A 25,550-nucleotide genomic window follows, 5' to 3' on the forward strand; every position below is an offset into this window, starting at 1 on the left:
AAATTCTAAAAGCTTATAAATTAATCTTTATCTTATTAGATATAATTATAAATTTATGTATATGTAAGCACTATCTTCTCTACCTATTAACACATCTTCAAGTAAGAAACTATAGTATTGAACATTATAGGTCATGAACATTTCCTAACCTTATTTACTGGTCATGTTAATGTCATAAATTGATTTTATGGTGCAGTTTATAAAATAAATGTAAACTGTACCTCGAGTTCTGCAAGAACATATTATATTGTAGTATTACTCAGTCTTTTATAAAATATAAACTATACTTGTACAAAGCATCTGGATAAACACCTTTTACCAATATTGAGTTTTCTTCCTCACAAGTAATTATTTCTATGAAATTTTCTGTTTTAGGATCTACAAATTAGTTCTGTATCAACTTGTTATAGAGAAAGCAGAACATACATAGCGATATCTACATGTTTTAAACTGTTTAATTACAGTACTTTACCAGTAAATTAAAATATGGAAGGAAAGATGGCAAACGGTGATAAATATAAAGTACCAGAATTTGAGGTGAGAATGATAAGTATTTTTATATTAACATATTGTGTTAATTAATTTTGGTGGAAATATAATAACCAATAGTGATGAGAAATGAGTTAGACAGATTGATACTAGTCTGATAATGAACAATACCATGTGCTGAAAACTGTAAAGAATCATATAGTCAACTAAATGTTTTAAGTGACCTTTATTTCACCCCTATATCAGTAAACAAGTACCTAAGTATAAAATATAGCTATTCATTTCTCTTCATTCTTTGGTGGTAGTATATGTGATTAAAAAATGTATAAATTGTAAAATGACATAATAACAAGTTCATTATTATGAAGTCCTATCAAATATTGTTTTAGCAAAACTGTTAAATAGTTTCCAAAGGTTATAGAAATTTCTTAGTCCATAGACATATTCCTTATTTGTCATTTCATTAAGGAATACAATGGCGTCTTATTAAGTAAAATAAAATATTTTAATTGCAAAAATTTATCTATTTCAAACATTATTATTATTAGCTTTTAATTCTCCAGTCGTCATGCAACTTACTTTAGTATGAGTGGTTGCAAGTCTGTCTACACCACGCTATTGTGTTTATTTATTATCTTATGTAATTATAAAATAATATTTACATAATATGATTTAAAATAATGTTTTAAGATAAGATATAAAATATTAGATAAAAAGTACTGTAAAATTATCAACACCATACATTACAATCATTTTGATCAAATTTAATAATATGAGTGCATTAATGTACAATGTACATACAATTTTAGGTTCTACATACCACCTTGTTTCCTTATCCTTATATATATATATATATATATATATATATATATATATATATATATATATATATATATATATAAGTGACAGATCAGTATCTTGTCTTTATTGCATAACAATATCCTCATTGTCAACTATGTTTTTATTAGCTGAGCCATCACCACATGGTTCTTTTTTACTTTACTTATTGACTCTGTTTTCTCTCAACTATAAATTCAACTAATGTCAGTCATGCTCATGACTTGAATCAGTCATGATTACATTAATAATAATCTTCAATTTCATCAGGATCCTCAATACCCAGAACACTTTCATAATCATTGTTTTCTGTTTCAACTATAAGTTCAACTATTGTCTGTCGTGCTCATGACTTGAATCAGTCATGATTACATTAATAATAATCTTCAATTTCATCTGGATCCTCAATACCCAGAACACTTTCATAATCATTGTTTTCTGTTTCAAGTATAAGTTCAACTATTGTCTGTCGTGCTCATGACTTGAATCAGTCATGATTACATTAATAATAATCTTCAATTTCATCTGGATCCTCAATACCCAGAACACTTTCACAATCATTGTTTTCTGTTTCAAGTATAAGTTCAACTATTGTCTGTCATGCTCATGACTCAAATCAGTCATGATTACATTAATAATAACCACAGAAACAATAAAGGTAAAATGATTTTTTGAAGATTTAATAACCTGCGAAATATAAAAAAAGCTAAATATATAACTTAATTACAAGGTATGTCCACGAAGTAAGTTCTATTAGGTTATATAAAAAATGTGTACAGATATCGAAGAAATACTTATTGTACAAAATCTGCAAATCTTATACTACTTTTATACACATTTCCAGAATTTTGTAGACACATGTCATAGTGTGGCACAAGATTTTGTATGCCTTCTTAATATTAGGTAGCCACCTGTGTTTTGCCAACCATGTGATTACATGTTCTTTCAGCTTGTCGTCATTGTTGGAATGTTGATCACCAAGGAAAGATTTCAATTATAAGAAGAGATAAAGTCACTAGGAGCAAGGTCCGGGTTGTAAGGGGGATGGTCAAACACATCCCAGCCAAATTTCTGTAAGAGATTTTTGTCACGTTGGCAGTGTCCACTTCGTTCTTCATCATGCACTTTATCACTTCCTTCATTGAACAGTCTGACCCATCTTCTAACTATTAAATCACTCATAGCATTTTGTCCGTAAACCTCACAGATTTGCTGATAGATTTCAATTGGCTTAACTTCCATTGCATTTAGAAATGAATCACAGATCTGATTTCATAAACGGTAGTATTTTTAATTAACGCTGACATTATAAAGAAGACTACGAAGCAAATGTTGGCAGCAGTGATCTCAAAATGGTGTACGTTTCTTCTCCTTCAGTCAGAATAACTGTCACACATGCACAGAACTGCAATGGCAGTGGTGATGCAGATAGTCATTTGGATTTATGGAATGAAAATTACTTTATCAGTGATCAATAGAGAAAGAGATGGTCAAGCAAGAACTGATGTAGCCTATTCAGAAATACGCAAATACAAAATTCTTTTCATTCATACTGTAAATGATTGTTTATCTTTCAATACATAACTAAAATTTCCACCCACAATATCAGAAGAAAAACTGTTAGTTCCAATTTCAAAGTAGATCAAGTTTTTCTCAAGATACCTCAAAAGTAAAAGAAAAGGTAGGAAGAAACTGTAAACACCAAGGACATGTTTTTTTCCTTGACTGATTAAGATGACAATCTGTTAATGAATATTTTAATGGAAATAAGTAATTTGACTCTTTAATTTGAACTTACTTTTCTGTAATACTTATTCTGTATATACAATTTAATAATAAAATGTAATATATTGAAATTATATTGTGAAACTTTTAATGGCACACCTATAATGAGATTGACCCTAGTTATGCAACTTAACACGTTCGCTACCGAGCGTCACGTATGTGTGACGCATGGGTGTTTCTAGTGGACCAAATACGAAACGTTGTAGTTTCACTACAGGCCAGTGCAAAAGTAAACTACCATAACCTCAGACTGAAACTCTTTTTTTGTTAAAACTCATTTATATTTCAAATTTATGTCAATTAAAAAATGCTTAATTTACTATATTAACCATTTTTTTAGTTCTAAGGTTCTTTTTTTACGTCACGCATGCGTGACGTCGGGCCACAGCGTTGTGATAATCTGCTGCAGACCGACCGTCACATATGTGTGGACTGTCAAGAAAAATGTGTATTTAGAAAATCTATTACACATCTATATTGCCATCTTTATTTTGTTTTTGTTGTTGTTTGAATAAAAACGATATTGTACAAAAAAACTTGTGTTTATTTTACAAACTACATATAATAGGGCTAAACGAGATGAATAAAAAAGAACAAGTTTTTAGTTCTTGATTACTCCTTATGCCAATCTCCAAAACATGGGGCTGCGCAAAGTCCAATTTTGTTGTCACTGTTATCTGTGCAAACTTCACAATAGTAAATCGTTGCCTTCCTCTTCTTCTGAGTCTTGAAGCACTGACGACATCTTACTCTTCGGTCCCCCCTTCACGAGTCTGTGCTGTTCATTAGGCCTAGGTCGAACAGGGCGTTGTGGGCGTTGGCTGTACTTGAAGGAAGTGTGCTATGATTGTGTTTCTTAAATCCAAATAGGTTATCTTTACTTCCCCGGTTCTTGCATAGAATGTACTTGCTATTCCAGAGAGATGCATCAAGGAGGTGGAAAAATATTTTGACATACCAACGAAGTGACTTCCTTGGAGTACTATAATATGAAATCATTTGATCACAGCGATCAATGCCACTCATGTTCTTGTTATATGCAAGTACCATTGAGGGTTTGGTTATGGTTTCCACCTCTTTTGTTAATTACTTCTTCTGTTCCGGGTCCATGGATTGTGGAAATTGTCAAAACATTGCGTTTGTCCTTCCATTTCATAAACGGTTACACTTCCTTTTTGGCGACTTATACATTCACCCTTCTTCAGTTTTGCCGTGATGACCTGCTGCGGATTTTCCTGCTCGATTTGTTTTGTAAAGTACCACAAACATTGGTTTTTGCACTGCATCAAGTGCTCTGCAAGGTCCACGCTGTTGTAAAAGTTGTCTAGGAACAATGCATGTCCCTTACCTATGTAATCCTGCATCAAGCGAGTAACAACTTCAAAGGAATGTCCTTTTACGGGATCTGATATCGTACCTTTTGCCTGTGTATACGAGAATATTTAAAATATATCCATCTGGAGTGCAAACCTCATAAAGCTTAATGCCATATTTTGTGGCGCTTTGTTTTTGATATATTGTCTAAAAGACAATCTTCCCCGCCACAATACCATGGCCTCATCAAGTGACAGATTCTTCCCAGGACTGTAGGCTCTTGTGAAATTCGTCAAAAGATGCTGCAGTACATTTTTTATTTTATGCAGTTTGTCATCTGCAGAATCAACATTAGGGTTATAAAAACATAAACATCTAAGTATCGCCTCAAACCTATTTTCTGGACATGGTTTTACCAAAGATGGGGTGGTCATAAAGCTCACAAGTTGACCAGCAGTGCTTCATGGAAGGGAAGTGCAAGTTTCCCATCAGTATGGAGAGGCCTAAAAATTTCTTAAATTCCTCTAAATTTACAGGCTTCCACCATCGCATTTTTGAATGCTTGGTAGTAGGAGTTCCCTGAACAAATAAGGCACGAGTATTTATCCAAGCTACAATTTTCTTTAACAGATCTTCATCAAATATATTTAAAAATATTTCAACAGGATCTGTCGATTGAATGTGTATCTGTTCTTGCCCAGTAAAATTGTGGACCTGAGGTTCATTCTTTGTGTCAGTCCAAACACCTTGTTTTACTCTGATAATCATCATGGATGTTTGAAACAACAAACAACACGTTTGGATCATTGGAAATGTTTTCAAGATTTATTACATCATCATGTACTTCTTCGAATTGAACCTCTATGTCAATCTGCTAAAGGGCTATTTGGGTTTAGGCCCAAGTCAACGTACATATTTATTGGTTTCAAAATGCTCACCCTCATCACTAGATGAACTTGGAATGTCTGAGTCAGGAACATACTCAGAGGCAACCGTCAGAACTAAATAATTCATCACTGTCATCTTCCGTCCCATCTCACGATCGATTTCGCTCACAGACATAAAAGGTCTCTTCCTTTCACCCATCGCGCACGATAAAACAAAAAGCAGTTCAGTTTTTAACTACAAAAGCACATATAAATCTTCCACTGTTATAGGTTAGACAACACACGAGGATTGGAAATATTACACAGAAAACCAGGTTTGCCAATACGATTCCCCAGGTTTTGCCAATACGATTCCTCCCGCATAACAAAAATAAAAATCCCACGCTCAGACCATGCGACCAGTATATGTGACGGACATTCCCACTGACCGACATGCAATAATATAGTTTGGAAAAGTAGACCGACTGCAACCAAAAAACATTTAGTAATACAATCCGTGTGTCACAAATACGTGACGTCGGGCTATAGTTTGTGCCCCGAGAGTCACACATGTGTGAAGTTGGTCTATGGTATGAATCGGTGCGTCACAAATACGTGACGTCGGTCCTATTTTAAAAGTCCAATTTTAGAGTCGGTAGCGAACGTGTTAAATAATTTATTCAAATACATCATACTTTAGCTTTAGTATGTTGGTTTAATTTTTTATTTTACAGACACAATGGACATTTAAGGATAATTTAAGAACAATAGACTTTGTTCTTTCCTGGGATGAAAACTGCGAGATTGCAAGTTCTTTATCCAGCATAGAAAAGAGAAAGGTAAATATAAAGATGTTATTATAAAAGAAGTGGAGCATGTGACCACACAAACGTACAATAATTTACTAAATACTCAAATGCTTAGAATAATATAATGTTCAAAAAATTTTATATATAATTTAATTGTTTTAAAATTGGATAGTTATTTTAAAATTGCCCATTACAAGTAATTGTTAACATAATACAGTTCTTGCATATACATTTTTAATTATTAGACATTTTAGCTGTAACAGACATTTAGTACAGAATATTAAATAAATAAAACTTTGCCTGTTTTGCCATAGACTTATGAAGAAAATCTGTGCGAGGAAGGTTTAGATATTGAAGCAGAATTTATTGAAGAAACTGGATTACACTTTCTAAAAATCCATGCTCCACTTGAAGTTCTTCACCGTTACACTGAGATACTGAAGTTGCGCATGCCAATGAAAGAGGTAAACTTATGTATGTGATTGTTTTGTAAGTTGAGTTTGACTTCCATGGCAAATAACTTTCCTGTGTTGTTACATTAATTTGAATATTATGTCACTATGTAAGTTTATTGCAGAATGATAAGAGTATCAGTTATAAATTTGTACAAAATAATACGTTATTAGTGTCAGAATATAGGCAATAGACAATATCTTTATTAACAGTAATATTAATATATTATGCTATAGTGTTATACAGTTGTTAGAGTTAGTTATTAACACAAATAAATTAATAGTCAAGTCATAGTTCATCATTCCATGATGATGCTCTGGCAGCTTGTTGAACATTTTCACCACAGCATACTAGTATTTTTGTTTTTGTTTTTTTTGTAAGGCTGTTCTGTGTACTGGTAATGCATTATCTTCTGCTTGTGTGGTGTAATTATTATGTAGATATTTTTGTTTGGAAGCATCCTTGGTTGTACAGTAAAGGATGGTTTCTAGAATATGTATTGATGTTACTGTTAGTACTTTACAGTGGTAGAGGTAGGACCTAGAACGTTTGATCTAGGTTCTACTTCTACCATTTTTATTACTGCCTTATATTGTATTACCAGAACTCTGTAAGTATTACCATGAGATGAACCAGTCCGATTGTATAACACATGGTATGCTGTTTTTGTGGCTTCATGAGTACTGATGTTCTTGACTCTAAGTACAATATTATACAGCTTCAACAGCCTCCCTAACATTCTGGACATAGCTCCATGTGATTTCTGGCTGTTACTAAACTTGAAAACTCCTCTTGTGAGTGAAAAAGATTTGAGAACATAGAAGAAATCAGACAAAATGCAATCTGTTAGCCATTTCAAAAAATGAGTTAAAGAAATATTTCTGAAAAAAAGATGACCGCTAGATGATGACAGTGATTTGTGGTAGAAAATACATTGAAGGGGACTGGCTTGCAGTTACGGCAGAGTCAGTTGCCAAAAGTTGATATTGTATATTTTTATATAAACCTTGTATACCAATTTAAAAGTAAAAGAAAAATCAAATACTAGTTTTTCTCAACAGCAAGGTTAGGAAGTTACTGACTGAACTTGTCAGAAAGAAAGTGGGGAACCACTAGTTGAATGTGTAATCTGAACTAAGTAGGAAACAACCAAACATCCATATACTGGCTCTTGAAGTAACAAAGGGTTTATCTCAAACAATAACAATTTGATCATTTCAATTGATTCACTTCAGTTATAACTAAAGAAAAATACTAATAAATTGTTTGAACACCCTATTTTGGGTGAATTATAATAGAATAGTAACATATACCCAAGGTGCGATTGAAGTGGAGTAAATAGAATAAAGAAGGAATTGTGAATTTAAAGGGGGGGGGGGGGGGGGTGTAAAATCTTTACTAAGGCTCTTGCTCTTGAACAGTCCCATGAACATCAACACTGTTCTCTCACTATTTTGTACAAGGCTTCTATTACTACTGACTGACAAAACTTTAATAGAATAATTAGTATCTAAGTTATAGTGCAGCATCTGATGAAATTTAATACGTCTCCTACATTTAAATGTGGTATGTATGTCTACATTATTCTTTCCCTAGTGTAGTTGCTTTTTCTAATTTGTAATTACTGTATGTACAGTTTACTAGTAGTATGACTTTAAAAAATACATGTTTAGAAGTACTTCAATGATGTTCTATTTATTTATATCTCTTATCTTATTTAACTGTCAGGCAAAATTACTCAACATGTTTTTTTGAAACAAATAATGAATCTCATATACACATTTTTGCCTTATGTATCCTTTACTGGTCTGTTTCAAATCTGAGAAAAATTACTTTCAAACCTTTGAGTACTGTTCTTATTGTCACTTCAATTGCCAAAAGCATTACAAATATTGGAGAATTTTGTATTGCTCTAATAATAACTATCTCAATCCACTTGTCTTCCTTCTATGTGAGGCTCTCACTGAGAAAATATGTAGGGTTGCAGACTTACTTCCAATATTTGATGTGCTAAAATTAAATGAAGGAAGACAAACACACAAAACTATTATTAACAATTTCCATAAATTGAATTTATTCATAAAAATAGTATTTACTGAAATAGGAGCCTTAAATACTTGAAGGAAAAACTGGTGTTAGACAAGTTTGGTAATTATAGGACTTGTTGACATCACTGATAAGAGTTTTCATCAATTGATAAGTCAACATTATTGTATTCATAAACTCAAATTTAAGTTAAACAATGAGAAGTGTAAGGAAAGTAATTAATGGAACAATGTTCTGCCATTCGATTTTTAATCACTGAAGTTGAAAAGCCAACAAATATCTAGTCCAGAATGATTCAATTATTGTTTGAACCTTTGCAATTTATATGAGTGTGTAGAATATTTTAAAAAAATGTCAAAATACTGATAAAGGTTTAATGTTCAAGCTGGCTAGTTGGTTTTCAACTTCCTTATTTGGAACTAAAATTGATAACATATCAGTGGAGTGAATAAAAAGTAGTAGTTGCTAATGCCTAGTTAATTTTAAGTTGCAACTAAGTTTTATCTGAATAACACGGAGCAGTACCTACTCTATTTGTAGCTTATACTTCACTAAACCTGGAAGATATGACATAAATTTGAATTGAATAAAAAGTAGTTACTACTTATGTCTAAGTGTATCTTACTGTATGAGGCAATATCATAAATATTGTATGGATCACATTAGTTTACAACTTCATTTTAGTTTATTTTGAAATTCCTCCTTTCTCTCTTATGCAGGCTCTGGCTTTAGATCGAACTAATTGTATGGTGCTCCACGCAGCTGTGTTTGTGCCCTGTACACAAAAAAGAAATCTAGTATCATCAGCGTAATTTATACATTATTTCTAAAAGGTTATTAATTTTTTAAATGGGCTGAGTTAACTCAGCATTTCTGATAACCAGAATTAAAACAAGGACTTCTTCTACTGTATGAGTTTTTGAGGCAAAGCTCGTTTTTTATTTCATTATGCTTAACAATCTACAGTACCTACATTTGGAACTGATTTGCTGTTAATTATTGTTAATTTTTTATCAAATTCGTGTCCTACAAACAGTTGAAGCCTGGAATATAAATATTTTTCTCTTTAAACAAATGGGTACGTCCTAGTATTACAAATAGTAATTTATTACAGTTTTAATTTTTGTAAGGTTAGCCTTGGCATAGGCATAAGAAAGGTTAAGCAAATTACATATATAATAAGCCAATTTGGTGTATGCTATAGTATAGAGAAAAGATAAATTTCTATTTCTAAAAATTTAGTTGTAAGTAGTCTGTTTTTATATGGAATATGTTCAAAGGTTCATGTTAAATTTTTAATATAATTTTATATCTCAAGGAGGCAACTTCTTTCATTGGTAGGAATTACCAATGGATCATACAAGCAATTGAAGCATTCAGGAATGAAAAATACATAAAGCAGTGTCTGTATTTGCTTGGATCTTTACTCAACACATTTAATTATTATAATTCTATGACAAAAATGTTATACACGAGAATATTAGTTAGAAACTTTGATCAAAGTTTTCTTTTAATAGTGTCAAATGAAACATGAAATATGAGGGCATTTTGATAAGTCTGGTAAATTTGTATGAAACAGCAGGAAATTTTTGGAACCTGTACTGTTGTTGTTAAGCCTGATATTTCTACAGATATTATAGCAAGTTTCGAATGGCAGCTGTTATTAGTTGATTGTTGACAGCCAGCTGAAGTGGTAACTGTGTAGTGAGTTCTTTAGGATGGAAAAAATGACTTTTGTGCGTTCATTAAGCATTTGGAGTTGGACAGCTGCACAGATCAAATCCGAGTTGGATGAAGTCCATGTGGGTCCTGCACCAACATTTGAAGACCATTTACTTTTGAATTAATGAGTTTAAACGTGGCCAGAGAAGCAAGGAAGATGAAGCATACTTCGGTTGGCCTGTTAAAGTCACCCATTGGATGAGAAAGTGTCCGTCGGTGTGACAGAGTATTTTGTAGAGTTTGACAAAGCCTACTTTGCTAATGGGTTGAAAAATTGGAAACTCCAAGTGTATAGCTTTGCAAGGAGGCAATGTTGAGAAATAAAGTGAGTTTTTGCCTATAAAACAATATTTTATTCCATTTTTTAAAGACTTATCAAAACACCCTTGTATCTTTGACTATAAGTCTTCTGTCTTATACAGTGCAATATGTCCGAAGAATATGGCAATTCTGACAACCCCAGATCTGCAATTATCACTTCGCTTCAAATGTATCTGAATACATTATAGAACCCCATTTAATATCATAAACATGCAAAATTTTAAACACAGTATATTATACAGTATAATTCTTTATTGCTGTATCTTTTACTGTAAACTTTTTATTTCGTTGAATAATTTTCTCAATTCATATATACGTGTTGTATTCTTTTTTTAATTCATATCATATTACCTGCAAGTTTTACAATAACCCCCTTCCCCCCTCCAAGTGTGGAGTCCTGACTGACAATCCGTGCCTAGTCTCCTTACTAGCAACTGTACTTCCATTCTACAGAATATACAGTTGACTGAATATTCTGTCAGAATATATAATGGATGATGATATTGGATTTGTTTCCATTACTAATCATAGATACCATTTGTACGTAAAAGTAGTTTGCAGTGACATCTGTCTACTACTACCTTTATGATAGTAAATTTCATTGGACAATAAAGATGCTATTTTAAAATTTATATAATTATGTGATCTATGCAGAAATCACATGATCAAACAGCATGCACAATGAAATAAGTTCTGTAGTGTAATTAAAAGTTATATGTTTTGTAAGTCTCTTCTGTTTTAGGAGTTTTATTCAGGATCTAAATATACCAAGCAAAGTTCTCTCATCCAAATGTCGCATTATATATCAGAGAAGGTAAATAAGTGGTCAAGCTCTGTACGCAACATGTTACTAATTGCTGCTGTTGCCTGGCTCTTTTTTGTGTATTAGTTTCTCGTTGTGTTGGTATGCTTTCATATTGCAATTTCATATTAATTGGACTTTGGTTGTTACTTATCATCTGTTATGCTGTAGGCTAACTGTGGTCCTGTTACTAATCTTTATGAAATTATGCATATTCTTTATGAAAACAAAACTGATCTATTTAAATGATAAAATATTGATGGAGCCACCTGAAATGTCCCTCTCTCTCTTCAGTAAGATTTTCTTAGTATTATAAGAGTCTGTTTTTATTATTTTGGTGCTATTAAATTGCTTTACAGACTTGTTAAAGAATTAACACTATGATAGAAATATCACCTAATTGACCCAAATCTGATTCCATTATACGTTTTTTTAAATGTGGTAAAATGTTACTCTAAATGATCAAGGCTTATCTAATGTTTTTTAAAGTATGTTTGCAATTTCCATCATAATCAAACCGTAGTCAAGTTTGGTCCTTTTTATTTATTTTATGTAATTATTTATATATTTTTTTCTATAGAATGCTCTAAATTATGGGTCAGTCCGTGAAAAATGTATAGAGAAACTAAGATCGTTATCCAGCAGAGGTGCAGTATTAATTTTCCTTTAGTTATCCTAATGTTACCTTCATTCCGTATAAAATCCTTTTGCAAAATAAATTAACTAATTAAATAAATAATTTTTCATAATGTTACTAATATGTAAATACATTAAATATTGACGTATTGATGTCATTGGTAGTGATACACTTTTTTTTAATATGTACCTTTTAAAAATAGTTATGTGAAATAAATACCTTCTCCTCAAATAATTAATTTTAAAATAGTTATGTGAAATAATTAGACATAATTAGTCACAAAATATGATGATTTTGTTAGCAAGTCAATTTTTACAATGGTCATAAGTGGGTACAGACCTTGTCAGCAGTCTCAACATACTGGTCAGCGATGCTGTCAGCCCTTCTGTCATAATGACATGTGTGTCACTGCTGACAAGCTTGTGATACTTTGATTGTGTATGAGAGCACTGATTGTATTTGTATTAATTGTATTAAAGTATTCCTGTATTTTTATTTTCTATACTTTTGTATTGTTTAATGGGCTTTCAAAAATCTTCTTATTTAAGGACAATTAAGAGAATAATAAATAATACTACATGTTCTCTACTAGGAGCATAGTAACTTACGAGTCACATGTATAGTTTTTTTTATAGCTAGTTTTGGAACATCCTGTAGTATTTTATATGATAAGAAGATTGTTTTGACAATTGATCATTTAGACTAATACTGTCTGAAGTCATAACCTTCATATTTTTTTGATATCCATTTGTTAATACATGTAATATTTTATAACTTTCCATACTATTTATTTATAAAATAACAGAACTAATATTTATATATGTGTACAGTGTTAAGGATTGCAATTTGTGAGTTAATTTTGGCAGATTTAACCAGTTTTTTATTTGCGCTTGTACAATAGTTATCCTTTACTATTAAGGTATCTGGCACTAATTCTACGTTTTATTATTGGAATTGGAGATTTTGAAAAGATTACGTTGTTAATTTATTTAAATTTAATTTGTACATAATCCACCAAGTGCTAGGTTAGTATATCAAGTTTACAGGTACTGCACTAAATAAGTGATATGTTATATTTTTAGATGATGTATATATTATAGTACATTACTGGTATAATAGTTTTAAAGTTCATGGTCTAATGCATATTGTTGATTTTTAATTATTTAGTTTATTGTTTACGACTTTCCCTTTAATCTCTGAAGATGTGCTGAAGATGTAACCTACTTTCTTTACTAGCTATGACTGTATACTGAAGCACTGATACGTTGTATTAAATGATATAATTGTATAAAGGATAAAGCCAACAGTTATTTTATCCTCGGTGAAATACTACTGAGCTTTCAATATGTGATCATAACATTGTTGTATTAATTGTTGACTAGCATGGATTTGATTAATGTATTCATGAACATCCTAATGAGCAAGTGGAAATACAGTTGTAGTAAATATAAAGCATTTAATATTACTAGGATGTTTATTTATAAGTAAAAGATCCTATCTTAATAATTAGTTGTCATTAGGCTGCAACTTATGATGGTACATTAAAGCACTTACCAAACAACCTGCACCATCACAAAATAATAAAATTGTGCCACCTGTGAATGTAGCCAGTTGTTGGCATCAAATTTGTGGTTATTAAATTTTCTCCGTCACAATTTCATGTACAAAAGGAAACTATCTGAGATTCCTGTGGTGGTATACTTCATATCCCCTCATAATTTTGTTGATTGATTACAAAATCTCATTGACGAACACCCCGGTCATTCTTTTACTAACATGACCCTCTTGTACTAACATTTCTACTAATCGTTAATCGTTCAAATACGTTTAAAATAATATCCAAATTTATATATCTCCTGAAGTTAAAACAAATGAAAGAAATAAAAGTATACAATTCTCTTAACCCTGTGATAGGGAATTTACTTGGGAATCTTATAGTAATATTTGACTCAACATCTTTGCAGATCATATATATATATTTTTATACTAAGGATAACTAAAAGTTTAACACACAAGAAAACTTTGAATTTAATTCTTAGATATTGTCATTTGGAATCTCTTGTATCAGTGCGCAGTATGACAGTCATTTAGTTGTTAAGCCTGCTAGTTAACACTGTGGAAGCATTGTTTAATGCAATGAAAACCCTGAAATATTTTTTCCTCACTGCAGGGAGCCATGTTTATCAACACTGAAGATAGATTTTAATTGTGTTTACAATATTTTGATGCATTAGAGGAACCCAGACGACATTGATAATAGTCAAGACACTGACTGTATAAGGCTTTGAACTAATAGAAGACTATTATCATTACAAAACTTGATTATTACAAAATTATATCAAATATTACAACTATTATTACAAAATTTGATTTTTCAAAATGGTATTAATCTTTTTACTTGCTGATATTTAACATTTGTATTTGTTGCCAGTTACCCAATGTAAGGGGCTCATGGAAACTACTTGAAAACCTCTGTTCGTGTTGTGGAGATTGGTTTACTCGACACATTTTTGTGGACAGAAAAGTTTTCCCAGAACACCGTCAAAGATTTACTGCCATCTATAGTCGTGACAAACATTATCTGTAAGTTGAAATAACACATCACTGGATGTTATAAATGTCAAACTCTTACCTATTTAAAATTTTAGTTTGTGTAAATTATTTCTTTGTTCGCATGTCTATACAAATTAAGATGTTTCTTTATTTCCCTGTCTTTACACTAATTCTCTTATTTTAACATAGTAGTAGTTTAGCTTGTTTTCTTAATGTTTCTTTCTAATTTGCATTATACTTGTGTCCCACCACGTCTCTTACAATGACTGACTACATTTAATAATGGCTTAAAGGAATGTAATCACTGGAATAAATAATTTCTATTATTTTAAACATGTGTATTACTGGATTTAACATAAGGTGCAGTGAAGTTGGTGTTATTGAAAGCCAAAATAAATAATCCTTATGGTTTAGTTAAGAGAAGTAGGTATATTTTGTGACAACTGATATTTTAATAACATTTCTTATGGGATTGATATGTAATTGGTAAGCCTTTTGAGATACAATAACATTTATTACATAACGTTTAGAAAAGCTTAAAATTAAGCATTACAGAACACTACTTATTTTCTTCCCTAGTTATATAAATAACAAAGTTCTGAATTTGTTTAAAGTTTTGATAGCCGCCAAATTTGGAATAAAATGGTACACTAAGTCTGAAGTCAAGAAACATTTTGTGCTTAGAATTTTACATTCACCATCTCTTATTCATGTGAGACTGTTAGAAAACATGTACTAAAGAAACTAATCACTCTATTTCAAAGTGATATTTGAACTTCAAGAGAAATGTTTTCATTTCTAAGAAGGAATCAACAGGTATGCCATAAGTAAGAAATGACATTGTGAATTAAGTAAGAGGATATTTTTACATAGTCAGAAACAGGATCACTGCTAGATTTTGCTGAAAGCTAATATCACAGAAATCAGTTTAGAATATTGTATGTTAATATATAAAATTAAAATTTTACAGACCTCAGTTTATAAAAAGACAACTACAGTCTGTCATCTTATTTTGAATTCTAGTTTCGGATAGCAGTACACTGGATAGCAGTAAAAACCTTAGATAAAACCAAAGATTACATCAATCATATCTTTACTGTTCCTACTTTAGATCAGCCGTTACCTGTGCAACTATTTGAGTCTTACATGAAGACAAAGTGACATGTCCATTGCCATGACATTTTCTGTTTAATCAAAGGAGTACAATAAACTAAACTTGAAACCATGCTTGATTGACCATACCTTTCTTGCCAAAACTAGTAAGTAATATTTTCCATTTTTTGGCTTAATTGTCAACAAATTTTAAACTATTTAGAACGAGAAGATTTCTAGGTTAATACCCACTTGATTGTTCTGGAACCAATTTAAAAGTTACTTTTTAAGTTAGCAGACCTAAGTTCAAACGTGTAGTATCCATTTCTTAATTTGTTACATACATAAAGTTTAGTATCTTTAGTTTATGTACTCTTAAACTTTTGAAAAAAGTTCAAATAAACCATTCAGTACCCTTTCTATAGAAATATATACAAGCGATATCTTGCCAGAAATATGCTCTCACTTAAATATTGTATTCTGAGTTTCTCGCTCATCTAAAAGTGCTTTAAAAACCCCAATTTAATTTAAACAAAAATGTGTATGTATTATGTGGCAAGACAATTCAAGAAAGATTTCATCTGTAACTTGAAATTTTGCATGAAACTTCACTTATACTTCGAGAAGAAGGGCTGGTGGTGCATGTCCAACCGTGGAATTTGACTGAGGACTACTGAAGGCTCAGTAGGTTGACACAATTTCTCTTTTGTTTGCGGGGTGATGTAACAATTTCTCTTCCATATGATTGTCTGTCATTCTATTGATCAATAATAAAAGTTTACATTGGACCACAGTGAAGCATGTTATAAGACACATGGTGTGGCAAACTCTTACTTTGTAGAATAGAGAGGAATCAAGACTATTGCTTATCATGTTCTTTGTTTGTAATCCCAATAGAAAAATGTTTGTAAAATAACTTTTCTAGATTTTACAAAATGTAATAAAAATTCCTGCTCATGTAGTTTTTACAGTCTAAATATACAAAAGAATATTCTTGACTTAATAATTTTATGTTCAAGAAATGTGCTTATCTTTTTCACACATAGTGGTTATTGGTATCTAGTCTGTTTCCATTGTAAAATAGAAATATTTTAGTGTAATTGTGTTTATTTGTTGAATAATTCTTTGTTTAACATGGTGTTTTAGACAATTTGGCTGGCATGGAAATCAGTCTCTCTTCAGTAAGGTATTATATTATCTCACAGGTGGTGGTTGCTTCTCAGTATAAGGTTGTAGGATTTTTGTATAGTCTTCCCTGATGACATGTCAGAAAATATATAAAATCAATTTTATTATTCCTCCATAAGTAATTATAAGAATTTAAGTAATAATGTTGAGTAGTTTTTAAACCAAGCTCTATGAAAAAAAGTTAAAGAGAAAGATACAAATTTTTTACAGTTAGTATATAAATTCTGACAAGGGAATTACATTTCTTAATTAAATATGATGATTACATTAAACATCAGGTAAAAATTAATATCTTTTAATTGAATATGACACAAAAATAAAACGTTTTCAAACACAATACCTATTTGAAAACGTATATAATGTCCCTTCAGTCATACATTATATACATACTGTGAAGAATTAATATCCTTATATTCTGCTGTTTTTCTATGGGTTTGATTTCAAGGTGGCCTTACATGTTACTGTAAGCATAGCAATTCCTCATGTAAAGACCCAAAAAAGTTTTCTAGCATACACATTTGTCTGAAGGATAAATGTGTAAGGCAGAACAATATCCTTATATTTTTCAAAATGGCAGTGTTTAGAAAATCTATTTTAGAAATGCCATGATTTACAAAATGTAAAAATAGCTTATGAGTTTTATTCAAAATATTTTTTATTCTTACTTATTTTTCATATCTCTCAAGATTTAAGACCGCAACCGTTGAAAGTATAATCAGTTTTAATTTGGCACGATTACTTTTCAACTATAAAGCCCTTTTAGAGCAAAACTTAATAGTATTTTGGAATTGTTGCTATTTTATATATATATATATATATATATATATATATATATATATATACACACACACACACACATATATATATATATACACACACACACACACATATATATATATATATATACACACATATGTACATATATATATATATATATAAATGTATGTATGTATGTAATGTTATTATTGAATAGCATTGTTTTCTATGCATAAATAATCACTTTGGTCCTACAATTTCAAGCAATTAAAAATTATTATGTAAAGCACTGGCCACAGCAATTGACTAACTTAATCTCTTCTTTCAAAAAATATTCGTTTTACTTTATAGACTTCACAAAATTCTAATAAAATTTTGTTTGGTTTGGTTTTATGAAATAGGTAGTATATCAATAGTTTAATGTAATCTGATAAACGATAATGTTTACGTTCATGCAACATTTATATAGTTTTGTCTATTATGATTGGCATTATGTTTTAATTATTTTTTTATTGTTGGTAAGTATTTGCATCATTTGTGGCAGGTAAACCCAAAATAACCCTTTTCATAAATATTGTGTAAATATGAAACATGTTGTGGAATATGGGTTCTTCTGAACTGAAGAAATTCCAAAAAAGTTGACGAATTTAGATGAAACTCACCACACATATTTGGATTAGAGAAATCTTGGATAAGTTTATGATCCAAAAAAGTAGACACTAGACAATAGACAATAGGCTTTATTTATACATTCTTAGAGAGTTACAATTGCGTCAAAACAAAAGTATAATTCAGGGATAATACATGTATTCAAGTATCTTGAAATCTTTTAAAATGACACTTGGAAGATTATACTTGTAAAATAATTAAGAGTGACTACTCTGTTTTGTAATAGATGAGTAGTTAGTTTTATTTGTAACAAACAGATTCAAGAGCAGACAGCTTACAAATAGATACTGATTGAAATGGTTTGGTAGCAAGTGCAGGGAATCTAAAAAAAAACTTAGAAATTGAAAAGTATGTAAAGGAATATATTAGTCTCCTTAAAATATTTTTACTGTCACTTAGGGCACATAAAAACACTATTACTTGCCAGTCCTGCTTAAACACATTTAAAAATCTTATTTTAGGTTGATTTAAATAAAATGTTATATATATTTTCAGATTTGACTGTCAAACACCTGGATTTTTTACCCCTGCAATCAAATCCAGGATAGTTCAGTTCATTTTGGACAGAACATTTTTCATGAAGACTGATGCTTCTGATGTGTTCAGCTTTGGTATTGAAAGACTAATTGACTCGTCAGTGTACACGGCTGCTTACCCTCTGCATGATGTATGTACAATGCAAACAGTATTTTAAAAATAGGAACACCTATAAAAATATTTGAGGTTAATTGTTGTGTTATTGAAACTATTATTTTAATAAGTATTGTAACAAAATATATAATAGGCAATAAACTATAGATAAACCACTTATAAAAAAACATGGGTGATTTTAGTTCATGCAGGATGGGATAAATACCTCTCTGCGGCTGTGATGCCACCCGCTCCCAGTATCCCCACCACTGCTCGGCACTCGCCCGCTTACTCTATCCTCTGATCTGGCCACTGCCACTTAGTGACTAACCTCACTCCAAAACACAAGCTCTCTGGATGTGTCTATGGCTACATTAATGGTCTAATTAATATTTTACGCTTGTATAAACATACATACAAAAATACAATATTTGTATAGAATAGGTAAGTAACTGCAGTGTAAACAAAATGGCGCGAGCGAGACATGATCCACACAGCTGATCAGAGACGAGGAAATGCTTGTCCAACTCCCCACCACTGGGGGGGGGGGGCCCTTCTGCACATGGCCACTCAAATATTTGCTTCTGCGCAGGTTTCTTTGCGAGCGGTTTATCTATAGTGCAACACTCAAAAATAAAAAAGTGCAAACAAATAAGATCAGACGTGTAAGTAATTTTGTTTAAATTTGATTTGGATTTGTAAAACTAAGTGATTTATTTGACAGGGGGACTTGTCCACTCCTGGCAGTGTGCGCTACAAGTTGTATCACCACTGGGCTCCTGTCCGCAAGTGGTACAGGTACCAGCCCATTGACCATATCAGGAACTACTTTGGCGTGAAGATAGGCTTGTACTTTGCTTGGCTTGGCTTTTACACTCACATGCTGGTACCGGCCTCAGTAGTGGGCTTGGGCTGTTTCCTTGTGTCACTCTTCCTCCTGGGAAATGATGAACCTACGTAAGTGTCATTAACATATGACGGTAAACAAAAAGATTTAGTTAAAGAGAAGTTGGAATTGGAAATTTAATTTCTTTAAGTGAAGTTATATTTAAAAAATTATTATACTGACCTTGAGATAAGTTGTAGAAGCTGAAATGTAGTGCTATTTCTAGTTTAAAACATAAAATTGTGAGTTTATGATGCAGGCTAAGTGAGAGAAAGGAACATGTAGCCCTAACTTTGCTCGTCAACGTGAAGATGTTTTCATTTTTACCCTGTTGTGTCAGAGAACTCACTCATAGAGCTCTGATTACTTCTATCTGTATGTATATAACTGTTTAAAATCTCTTTTGTTTGTTGCTGCAGGAAGGATATATGCTCAGGAAAATTGGATGCCAAGATGTGTCCTCTCTGTGACCACTTTTGTCACTATTGGGACATTACAGAGACATGCTCTTATGCCAAGATTACATTTCTCTTTGACAACTATACCACTGTGTTCTTCGCTGTTTTCATGTCTTTTTGGGGTTAGTATAAATTTAGTTGTGTGATCGTATAAAGGTATGATCTTATACTAAAGTTACATTACCGATAATTATACCACTGTATTCTTCACTGTTTTCGTTTCCTTTTTTTATTTTTTTTATTTATTTTATTGCACATATTCATAGAGAACAGAGCAAAGGTCACTTGTGTTAGTGTTACAATTTGTGTTCAATTCAGTGTCTGTTATTACAAGATGCTGGTTCTCCATTGGGTGAACTCTTGTACGGTGTAGTGTGGACGCTCCAGAAGCCAGCATTTTAAGGAAGATTTGAAGTTCTTCTCTGGAAGCTTCCTCAAGGATTCGGGCAGTTTGTTGAAAAACAGCGCTCCTCTGTACGACGGTTTTTTCTCAAACAAGCTCAGATGGTGCTGATTGAGGAGGAAGTTGCTCCTGTTTCTGGTGCTGTAGGGATGGTTGTCACCAGTTCTTGCTTGGCCTGTTCTTATTGCAAAGAGGATTGTTTCTTGGATGTAGATGTTTACCACAGTCAAGATTCCCAACTCCCTGAAGGCAGCTCGACACGAGTCTAGTGGTCCTAGTTCTTTTAGAATCCTAATAGCACTTTTTTTGGATAATAAGTACCCGTTGAAGGTTTGCGATTGTCGTGCTTCCCCAGACGATCAGACCACATCTCAGGTGAGATTCTAACAGGGAGTAGTAAGCTGTTAAAGCTACTCGGGTGCTGCTGATTTGTTTCATTCTCCGTACTGCATATAGGCTGCTGTTAAGTTTGTGACAGAGTTGGTTTATATGGGGTTCCCAAGAGAGATTTTGATCTAAGATTATTCCAAGGTATTTTCCTGTTTCTATTGTTGTTATTTCTGGGACGCCATGGAAGTTGTTTGGTCTAGCTGTGAAAATTAATTGCTGTGTCTTCGAGTCATTTAAAACTAGATCGTTGAGACAGCAGTATTGTTTTGCCTGGTTATATGCAATAAAAGAGTCTATGTCGAGTTGGTCCTTGTCCTTATTTGCTAAAATTAGAGCTGTGTCATCAGCGTACATTACTATTTTGCAGTAGTCCTTAAGATAGTCTGAGAAGTCATTAGTTACTAGAATGTACAAAACAGGTCCGAGTACGGAGCCTTGAGGTACTCCTCTGCTCACTGATAGTTGTTCGGATTTTACTTTCTTCACAGTACCTTTTGGTGTTAGTGTATATTTGCAACTCCCAACTATATTCCTGCACACAAATACACACAGCAGGGCTCAAGGAATATAAAGTGGGTCTACTTTCCAGCATACAGGTATAGCAGTACAGGTGGTAGTAGGCTTAGACAATCAATAGACATGCAATTTGGCATGGAACTATAAATAAATAACATAAATGCTTACTATAAATCCAAAAAGCTACTGGTAGGATTATGCAGACTACACATTGTGCTAAGCCTTTAATAACTAAGTGGCGAGCAACTCACTATGACGATACTTAGGACTGCCTATGCTACTTGTCAGATTAACTGGAGAAAACTTTCATAAATCATCAATAAATGCACCACTACTTAGGTGACGGGGTGAGCAGGAACTAGCCTAGCCTAACCTCAATACTTTTTTCTACAGCCCATGTGCTGGTTCTATTTTCTATTTATAATTGTAATAAATAGACTTACACCAGCTTTATAGTTACAGGTAAACTGTCAAAATATAGTCAATTAATTCAAACATTGAATTGGCAGACCAACCAATCAGTCAAGATTAGGCCGCTTTGATCGCCATTCTGAAAAATGAACTAAAACGAAAACCAAAATTATCAAACAGTAAAAACAAGATGGGGGCAGAAACCGTGACGATTGCCATTTATTATTGGCCTCTGGTCAGTGTGGGTGGATAATCGGTGAATGCAGACCTATTGTGACTTGTATTCTGTAGTTCAGTTTTATTAATTGTGTTGTGTTTTGTTTTCATTAAGTGCATGTTTGAGAGTTAGTGACTTGACAATCATGTCACAGCGTTCTGGTATGATTTGTTTATTTTAACCTACTTTGTAATTATGTGTTAGGTTAGTTATTTTCCTGAAGAAGAGATCTGATTGTAAACTTAGTGTTAATGGTTTTTTTTGTATTACTCAACAACATGATGGCAAATGTCAGGAAAAATCCTGTTTCCTTCACAGTCCTTCCATCCTCAAAAACAAATTTCAAACACAGAGTCAATTAATTATTGCCAGTTTACAAGAGGGCATTCTATTAGTTAATCGCTATGAGTTTTACCAGCAGAGGTCTACAATAAAAGACTGGCTATCTAAGCCTGTATAAATATCATGTAATCGTTCGTAGCCAATATAACTTTTAATTAATATAGCAATATCGTATGACCACATGCACCGAGCTACAAGTGCAATAATGATATTATGGACTAGAATTAATTATGAAATTTAATAAATAAATCTTTGGTACTTACCATCTTATGGATCTGAATACTTTTTCTTTCAATAATTTGCATTGATAACCCAGCTATCTTGTATCATTGTGCTATAATAATGAAATGGTCTTTATTTACAGATGTGGAGTTAGGACTAAAGAGTCTCTCTACCACTCAACCTCAAAACAATATCAACAGATACAACAAAAATATTAGAACATTATAGATACTTAAAACATAAATAAAATTAACAAATTCTTAATAACACAAATCATAGACCTTTATAGACAAAAGTAATAAAATGAAATACAACTCTTGATAATCTTAATTATTATTTTACATATCTTTCTCATTCATACGTAAAGCCTCGTCACTGCCAAAGCACCATGGTTTATGCCTGCCTACCACATACAAACCATTCCTTAAGCCTTACTCCAAAGCTTACAAAGTTTTCAGAAATTTGATGACGTCGTGGAAGAAGTTCCACATCCTGCAGGCAGAAACTGTGCATGAGTTGTAGTTGTTCGACAGGCAGGAATAAAGAATCGAAAAGACACATGCAAGGTTTTATGCATACTTACAGAAGACATAAAGACAGATTGCTTGGAGAAGTACTAGGAGATCCTGTTTTAAGAGTTGCGTACAGAAGATTGTGTATGTTGTAGTTACATAACTCCCTCAATTTAAGAATAGGTAATTTGCCTAAAATATGGAGTCACTGGTCATATTTAGACTAAAAATGAAACAAGAATAATTTTGTGAATATTGAAGCCTGTCAGAGAGCTCAAGTTTTATGTAATTTATTACTACATCGCAGTAGTTAAAGTGGGGAAAGATTGGTGTCTTTCATTATCTTAACATCACAAAGTGGGAACAGAGCAAATCATTTATGGCTATGATCTCCAGCAAAAACTCTCTTGGCTGTGTTCAAGTCAAGGATTGTGGACATAACAGCACAACAAATCTAATATTTCTTGTCACAGTTCTCATTTTGTTGAACTCTTTTCCTTGAGATACTAATATTCATTTGCCAGTAATTAATTCGTGGAAACCCAGCATAATGAATAATAATAGCCTACAACAAAATAACACACAAAATCACCATAACAACCAACCCACAAGGCCCTTTGCACGGCTTCTCTTTTTTATCCCTCTCTCAATATTCCATTCCCATTCAATTCCCAGTTATACTGTTCCACAGTGCTAAGTTTTTTATTGCTGAACCAACATACGATAACGTTACATTGTGTAAATTATCACCGGTTGTAGCCACAGCCGCCTATTGAACTGTCACTGCCTGTTGTAACATTACTCTATCAGGTAATTTGTCCAATATTTGTAGCTTAAGTCCTCAGTAAAATTTGCCTTGTTAAACTCTTACTAACAGAGTACAATATAAAAAAATAAAACTTCTGAATATTCTAAAACAAATGGGGGCAGCTACAGCGGACTATCCAGTACGTGACCTCTCTGTCCATTCTATCAGAGCCTTGTAGAATATGTATGAACTGATTATTCATGCATTTACTTGTCAATTACATAAAAAAGTGTGAATACTAGCCTACAGTTTGCATTTCCTTTATTGAAAAAACCAGATAAATTTTGTGAATATTTAGTTAATTTCATTTTAGTTTGAGAACATAATGTAATAATTAAACAATTAATTAATTTTATATTGAAATTGTAAAAAATAATATTCTTTTAATTAGGTGGTATTAACGTGTTATTTATTTCAGGATATTCACATTGTTCACAGCTGCAATGTTTCTGGAAATGTGGAAGAGATATTCTGCAGAAATAACACATCGCTGGGATCTGACAGGTTTTGACACACAAGAAGAGCACCCTCGTCCTCAGTACCTAGCCCGGTTAGCGCAGTTAGACGCAGACAATAAGGCTCAATACAAGCTTAATGTAATAACAAACTATGTTGAACCAAGAGTGCCATTTTGGAAGATCAGATTTCCTGCTACAATATTTAGTTTCTCAATTGTTTTACTATTGGTAAGTGATATTTTCTTTAAAATACCTGTGAACTACATCTAACAGTTTGTTAAATGGAAAGGTGAATCTTTTGATTTTTTAACAACTTGAACATTTTCAGCAATTAATTATGAAACTCCACAAACATTCTAATAATAGTTATAATCATCTTCAAATCTAGTAAAAGGAAATAACATTCAATAAATAAAATAAGATCATGTTTGAAGTTACACCCTACACATTTCAAACGTTCATGACATGTACCCCATCAGGTACATGCCATCTTTCACAACTGCTGTCGTGTACCCGATTGGGTACATACCGAGTTTTTGTAAAATCCATACCATCTGATAGGGTACACGTTGCTATGCATTTCTTTATTGCTTGCGTGTCTTGGTGTTTGTTAAATTTGATCCCGCGCTTAAATAAATACCTCAGACTATTGTGTACCCTGTTGAGCACACGTTTACTTAATTTTTAAAGTAAATTCATTTTTTAGGTATCTCTTGGGGTACACGGAGACACATTGAAATAATTTTTTGGTGCAGAAATGTGAAGCCTACATACCGTACTTTTCTTGTTATACTTAGACGATAAGGTAAAAAACAAACTATTACATTTTTTTGCCATTATTATTGAAAAACTCAATGGAAAATAAAAAAATCCGGAAATAAGCTGTTGTGAGATGAATGTGTTAATGAAGTAATAATTGGAGATGAATGTGTTAATGTAATAATAAATGTATTTCACA

At 32.2% G+C, this 25,550-nt stretch overlaps 1 protein-coding gene across 3 annotated transcripts in view; it reads left to right on the top strand.

Moving 5' to 3' along the window:
• LOC124360621 (anoctamin-1) overlaps positions 1-25,550 on the top strand; it is a 58,700-nt gene that overhangs the window by 4,005 nt on the left and 29,145 nt on the right. For 2 of the 3 annotated variants that reach the window (XM_046814383.1, XM_046814384.1), the window contains exons 2-10: positions 376-537; positions 6,026-6,130; positions 6,415-6,564; positions 11,385-11,456; positions 14,513-14,664; positions 18,835-19,006; positions 19,694-19,926; positions 20,275-20,435; positions 24,573-24,820. In XM_046814383.1, the coding sequence (XP_046670339.1) occupies positions 487-537; positions 6,026-6,130; positions 6,415-6,564; positions 11,385-11,456; positions 14,513-14,664; positions 18,835-19,006; positions 19,694-19,926; positions 20,275-20,435; positions 24,573-24,820 (1,344 nt within the window). In that variant the 5' untranslated portion in view covers positions 376-486. The remainder of the gene's footprint in view (positions 1-375; positions 538-6,025; positions 6,131-6,414; positions 6,565-11,384; positions 11,457-14,512; positions 14,665-18,834; positions 19,007-19,693; positions 19,927-20,274; positions 20,436-24,572; positions 24,821-25,550) is intronic. The other variant, XM_046814386.1, reaches the window with a different exon arrangement.

The sequence above is a fragment of the Homalodisca vitripennis genome, chromosome 4 (assembly GCF_021130785.1).
Source record: "Homalodisca vitripennis isolate AUS2020 chromosome 4, UT_GWSS_2.1, whole genome shotgun sequence".
Classification (NCBI taxonomy): Eukaryota; Metazoa; Arthropoda; class Insecta; order Hemiptera; family Cicadellidae; genus Homalodisca; species Homalodisca vitripennis.